The sequence below is a fragment of the Rhinopithecus bieti genome, unplaced genomic scaffold (assembly GCF_001698545.2).
Source record: "Rhinopithecus bieti isolate Rb0 unplaced genomic scaffold, ASM169854v2 scaffold_5982, whole genome shotgun sequence".
Classification (NCBI taxonomy): Eukaryota; Metazoa; Chordata; class Mammalia; order Primates; family Cercopithecidae; genus Rhinopithecus; species Rhinopithecus bieti.
This window is the reverse complement of record NW_016805132.1, coordinates 959,934-966,632: the sequence shown is the minus strand read 5'-3', so window position 1 is coordinate 966,632 and position 6,699 is coordinate 959,934. Positions and strand designations below refer to the sequence as shown.

General features: G+C 39.9%; 1 protein-coding gene across 1 annotated transcript in view; it reads right to left on the bottom strand.

Moving 5' to 3' along the window:
- The window catches only part of PNLIPRP3 (pancreatic lipase related protein 3), a 49,815-nt gene that overhangs the window by 20,064 nt on the left and 23,052 nt on the right, over positions 1-6,699 (bottom strand). The window contains exon 5 of the mRNA XM_017871234.1: positions 2,995-3,103. Coding sequence (XP_017726723.1) covers positions 2,995-3,103 — 109 coding nt within the window. The remainder of the gene's footprint in view (positions 1-2,994; positions 3,104-6,699) is intronic.

The following is a 6,699-nucleotide window of genomic DNA, read 5'->3' as shown; positions in this document are numbered from 1 at the left end:
AAAAAAAAAAAAAAAAAAAAAAAAAAAAAAAAAAAAAAAATAGACAGTCTTTTCAAGACGTAGGGAAGAGGGAACATTGGATTTGTTGTTCTGGGATATCTCAGGAGAAAAATCTACAGAAGGGAAGAGAACTATTAGGTTCGACCTATTAATTAACCTTAGGGAGAGAGATATGACCTCTTACTATATGAGTGAGAACTAATCATTTAGGATCTGAGTGTGTAGTATGTGTGTGTATTTGGGTACGTGTGTGTGTCAGCATAATAAGAGTAATTTTCCTCAAATAAGAAAAGCAGTGATACTGTTTATAAATAAAAATAAATAAAGCAGAATCAGCTGAGTAACCCCCTAACAATAGTTATAATGAAAACTACTTATCACTTATACATAAATACCAAAGACATAGAAACTTACGTATGTCCTTAATGTATTTATCATATTAATTTTGTTTTTAACTGGTTTATTATATAGCTAAAATCTGTTTTTGAGGTCTCAGTTCTTCTGTTACTCAAGGAACATGATTACCCCAAAACTAGTTTCTCAGAGGAATACAGATTACAACATGCACATGATATTAATTCCTTGGACATTCAGAAAGCCTTTAAAATCTGTTTTCTATTTACCCAGCAGGATAATTCATCTGATGGGAAAACTAGAGTTAAACAGTATCTGATTTTGAAAAAACTTAATAAAACAAAATCTCTTTGAATTGATCATAACCCAGTATGAATTGTAAACACAGGTATGTGTTCTGCTTCACTCAGGCCAGGTCATCTCACAGCCCGCATGAGGCTGTGAGGGCCCATGAGTTTCCATCTTCAAAAGAGGAACTCATTTTTTCTTTTTTTCTGGGCTTGAAAATTGACCACAAAGGGTCACATAATGACTTCAGCAAAAAAGTTCAATTTTTATTATTCTAAATAAGAATGGTGGGCCGGGCGCGGTGGCTCAAGCCTGTAACCAGCACTTTGGGAGGCCGAGACGGGCGGATCACGAGGTCAGGAGATCGAGACCATCCTGGCTAACACGGTGAAACCCCGTCTCTACTAAAAATACAAAAAACTAGCGGGCGAGGCGGCGGGCGCCTGTAATCCCAGCCACTCGGGAGGCTGAGGCAGGAGAATGGCGTAAACCGGGGAGGCGGAGCTTGCAGTGAGCTGAGATCCGGCCACTGCACTCCAGTCTGGGCGACACAGCGAGACTCCGTCTCAAAAAAAAAAAAAAAAAAAAAAAAAATGGTGGTGGTGGTGGTGGAGATGAGTGAGGAGGAGTTAGGAGCTGAGAACTAGGAGAAGAGAGATGACTTATAGCAGGGATAAGCCTGTTATATCAACAGATTGCAGAGACAAAATACTTTAATCTCAATTTGGACTTCCTAGATATTTTTTAAAAACTCTGTTCTAAATTGAGATTTGAATTTAAAGTGTGCATGTATGTGTGTGTGCGTGTGTGAGAGAGAGAGCACATGTACACACACAAGCACACAGAGCACAGTAGTTTAACAAAAAGAAAATATGCTACTGTGGCCAAGCCTGGAGTCAATGCTGTAAGGGAGGCTTTCCGCTAAAAATAACAGGCTCATCCGTAATTATAAGACCATGTAATATAATATTTGTGTTTTCAAATACAAAAGAGGCACATGTCAAAGGGTATGAGAAGCACAAAGAATTAATTCCTGCCTTAGGAGGAAACATTTGAAATGAATCTTGACAAATGGACAGTGAACCCTCAGGAAGAGGGACAACAGCATGTGCAAAGGCACAGAGCATGAAAAATTGTGATGAAACATGACAAGTTTATGTGACAAGCTAAGAGGCTTTAGGCAAGGAGACATCCTGAGAGGTTTGGAGCAGCAGAGTGGCATGGTCTGCACCTGGAAAGATAAGCCTGGCAGTACTTGTAGAAGACTAGGCTGGGGCACCAGCGGGGACCAAGGCCAAAATGCAGGCAAGAGATGAGAGACTGAGCGAGAACAATGACCAGGGGATGGACAGGGAAAAGGCAGATGAAGGAGATGTGGGGCTTGCTTACTGGCTGTTGGTGGGGGATGCAGAGGGAGAGGCCAGCCCCGCCTGTCGGTAAAGGAGCTGATGCTTTGACCTTCATCCACCTCACACAATTGGTTTGGAAAACAGAATGTGGGGAGGAGACATGATTAATTATTATATCCCCAAACCCAATGCATGCTATATACTTTACTCTGCAACTTATTTTTAGACTTAACAGCATATCCAGGGGTAATATTAAAAATGGTAACAACTGAGTAAGCTGCAGTTCAGGTGTGTCAGGAACGTCCAGGACAATCAGTGGGACTCAAACTCATTCTTTTTTAAAAATAACTTTTAAAAATGGATATATAATAGTTGTCCATATTTTGCGGGTACATGTGGTATTTTGAGACGTGTATATAACGTGTAAAGAGCAAATTAGGGTAATTGGGATATCCATCACCACAATCATTCATCTTTTCTTTGTGTTGGGAACATTACAGTCCTTCTCTTCTAGCTATTTTGAAACATGTAATAAATTATTGTTAACTATGATTTCTGTATCATATACTAGAACGTACTCCTTCTAGCTATGGATTTTTGTACCCATTAACCAACTTCTCTTTAGCCTCCCCTCTCTTCTTCCCTTCCTAGCCTCTCATAACCACCCTTCTACTCTTTACCTCTACGTAAAGCTCACACTTTGCATTACCGGTATGAAATCCCAACGGATGGAATGTGTTATAATTCATTCAACCATTCAGTTGTGGATGAGGGATCACATAGTTTCTCTTACTTTGTCACCAAAGACAATGCTGCAATGAACACCCTTGAAGTGAATCCGCACGTTTTTGCTTTGAAAACACTTTCATGTTTTATTTCATCGGAATCACATTTTGTAGTATCTCACATTTTCTTCTGCAGTATTACTTGGTGTTCAGATACTTGATACTGTGTGTAAATAATATTGAAACATACTCAAGGCCCAACTGCAGGGCATGCTTACCAGTTATTCTTCCAAGGCCTGGTATCCTTGACCCAGCTTCCCCAGCCAGGTGTGCTCCCAAGCTGTGGCCAATCAAGTGCACTTTAGAAGGGGAATATCCAAAATTTTTCTGAAAGTATTGTTTAACAGAATAAGTATTTTTAAAACAGCGGTGGAATAGCTTAAATATGCTTTAAAAATAGAAAAAAAAAAAAAGGATGAACATGATTCTCCCTTTTGCATGTAAGATGGAGGCTGGTAAAGTCACAAAGTGACACCTCTGCCTACATCCTTATCCAACTAAAGGAGAACAGATGGGCTTGGAAGAATGCCTTCTGTAGGAGCTCTTCTGCTTGTGCTAAGGGGCTGGCCTGTGGTCCTTGGAAACAGGAGAACAGCCCCAGCAACTATATTTGTGGCTTCTAGCTCCATGCTGATCCTTCCTGAGGCCCAATCCTTTCAGCATGCTCACAACACGCATCAAAGGCAGCTCATTCCTACACTGTTATCCGCCTTGCCTGTGTCTGTATCCTTCAGGTTAAGGCAACACTAGAAAATGTATGGGATAACTTTGGTTTTAAAATAGGAGCTTTTAAGAATATTCACAAACTCAAATAACTCAATATCAAGAAAGCAAATGATCCAATAGAAAATGGGCAAAGGATTCGAATAGTTCTCAAAAGAAGACATACGAACGGCCAATGAATTTATGAAAAAATGTTGAACATCCCTAATCATTAGGGAAATGCAAAACAACATCACAATGAGATATCACCTCACATCTGTTAGAATGGTTATTATAAATAAAAGATAACAAGAGCTGTCAAAGATTTGGAGAAAAGGGAAAACTTGTACACTGGTGGAGGGAATATAAATAGGTAGAGCCATTATGGAAAATAATATGGAGGTTCCTCGAAAAACTAAAAATAGAATTACTATATGATCTATCAATCTCACTTCCGGGAATACATGCAAAAATATCAAAATCATTATGCTGAAGAAGAGATATTTGCACTCCCATTTCATTGCAGCATTATTCATAATAGCCAAAATATGGAATCAACCTGTGTCCATCAATGAATTAATGGATAAAGAAAATATGTTATACCTACATGATGAAAAAGGAAATTCTGTCATTTGTGACAACATGGATGAACCGGGAAGACATGCTAAGTGAAAGAAGCCAGGCATAGAAAGACAAACACTGGACTGGACACGGTGGCTCACGCCTGAAAATCCCAGCACTTTAGGAGGCAGAGGAGGGTTGATCATGAGGTCAAGAGATCAAGACCATCCTGGCCAACATGGTGAAACCCCGTCTCTACTAAAAGAAAAATACAAAAAATTAGCCAGATGTGGTGGCAAGTGCCTGTAGTCCCAGCTACTTGGGAGGCTGGGGCAGGAGAATGGCATGAAATCTGGAGGTGAAGCTTGCAGTGAGCAGAGATCGTGCCACTGCACTCTAGCCTGGGTGACAGAGCAAGACTCTGTTTCACAAAAAAGAAAGACAAACACTGTATAACTTCACTTAATATGTGGAATTTTAAAAAGTCAAACTACATAAGTAGAGGATAACAGTAGTTATCAGGGGCTGAGACTGGGGTGTCGGGAATAGGGAGATATTGATTAGTGGGTATAAAGCTTCAGTTACACAGGAGGAGTAAGTTTCTGAGATTTATTGCTTAGCATTAATAATAATGCATTATATATTTCAAAATTGCTAAGAGTAGATTTAAAACATTCTCATTATTAAAAAATGTTATGTCGGCCGGGTGCGGTGGCTCATGTCTGTAATCCCAGCACTTTGGGAAGTCAAGACAGGCAGATCATGAGGTCAGGAGTTCAAGAACAGCCTGACCAACATAGTGAAACCCCATCTCTACTAAAAAAAAAAAATAGAAAAATTAGCCAGGCATGGTGGTGTGTGCCTGTAATCCCAGCTACTCAGGAGGCTGAGGCAGAAGAATCGCTTGAACCCGGGAGGCAGAGGTTGCAGTGAGATGAGATAGTGCCCCTGCACCCCAGCCTGGGTGAAACTCCATCTCAAAAAAAAAAAAAAATGCTCTGTGAAGATGTGAAGTCACAGATATGTTAATTAGATTGATGTAATCATTCCACCATGTATACACGTATACATATATCAAACCATCACAATGTACCCCATAAATATGTACAATTATTATTTGTCAGTTAAAAACAAAATCTTTTTTTTTTTTTGAGACGGAGTCTCGCTCTGTCACCCAAGCTGGAGTGCACTGGCCAGATCTCAGCTCACTGCAAGCTCCGCCTCCTGGGTTCACGCCATTCTCCTGCCTCAGCCTCCCGAGTAGCTGGGACTACAGGCGCCCGCCACCTCGCCCGGCTAGTTTTTTGTATTTTTTAGTAGAGACGGGGTTTCACCGTGTTAGCCAGGATGGTCTCGATCTCCTGACCTTGTGATCCGCCCGTCTCGGCCTCCCAAAGTGCTGGGATTACAGGCTTGAGCCACCGCGCCTGGCCAAAAACAAAATCTTAAATAAAAAATAATATTCATAAATAGATTATACATCTAGAGTTTAAACAAAAGTGTGATAGGGAACAAAGGAGCAAGCATTTAAAAATGTTTTTAAATATCAGACTAAATGTAATGTGAAATCTACCATCTTAACAAAATCTTAATTGTATGACCCAGTTTTGCTAATTACAGGCATGATGTTGTTCAGAAGATCTCTAGAAATTACTCATCTTGCATGATTGAAACTTTATACCCATTGAATAGCAACTCTATTTCTCTTTTCTTTTGCCCACCTCCTGGAAAGAAGCATTCCATTCTTTGCTGCTATGAGTTCGGCTATTTTAGATACCTTATGTAAGTGGAATCATACAATATTTGTCCTTCTGTGACGGGCTCATTTCACTTAGCATAATGTCCTACAGGTTCATCTGTTTTGTTGCATATAACAGGATTTTCTTCTTTCCTAAAGTTGAATAATATTCTATTGTGTATATATACATTTTTCTTCATCCGTTCATTTGTTCATGGACATGTACGTTGTTTCCATGTCTTGATTATTGTAAATAATGCTGCAATGGACATGGAAGTGAGATATCTATTCTAGATCTTAATCTCAGTCTTTTGGATAAGTACCTAGAAGTGTGATTGCTGGATCATATGGTAGTTTTATTTTTAATTTTTTGAGGAATCTTCATAGTGTTTTACATAATGGCTGTACCATTTTACATTCCCACCAACAGTGTACAAGGTTTCAATTTCTCCCAATTCTCAACACTTATAAGCTTTTTTTTTATGATAGCCATTCTAAAAGATGTGCGATGGTATCTCACCATGAATTTGATTTGCTTTTCCCTGATGATTAGTAATTTTCAATAGTTTTTCATAAACTGGTTGGTTATTTGTGTGTCTTCTTTTAAAAAAATGACTATTTAGGTCAGGCACAGTGGCTTATGCCTGTAATCCCAGCACTTTGGGAGGCAGAGGTGGGCAGATCACGAGGTCAGGAGATTGAGACCATCCTAGCTAACACGGTGAAACCCCGTCTCTACTAAAAATAAAAAAAAAATAAAAAAAAAAAATTAGCCGGGTGTGGTGGCGGTCGCCTGTAGTCCCAGCTACTCGGGAGGCTGAGGCAGGAGAACGGCATGAACCCAGGAGGTAGAGCTTGTAGTGAGCCAAGATCATGCCACTGCACTCCAGCCTGGGTGACTGAGCAAGACTCTGTCTCAAAA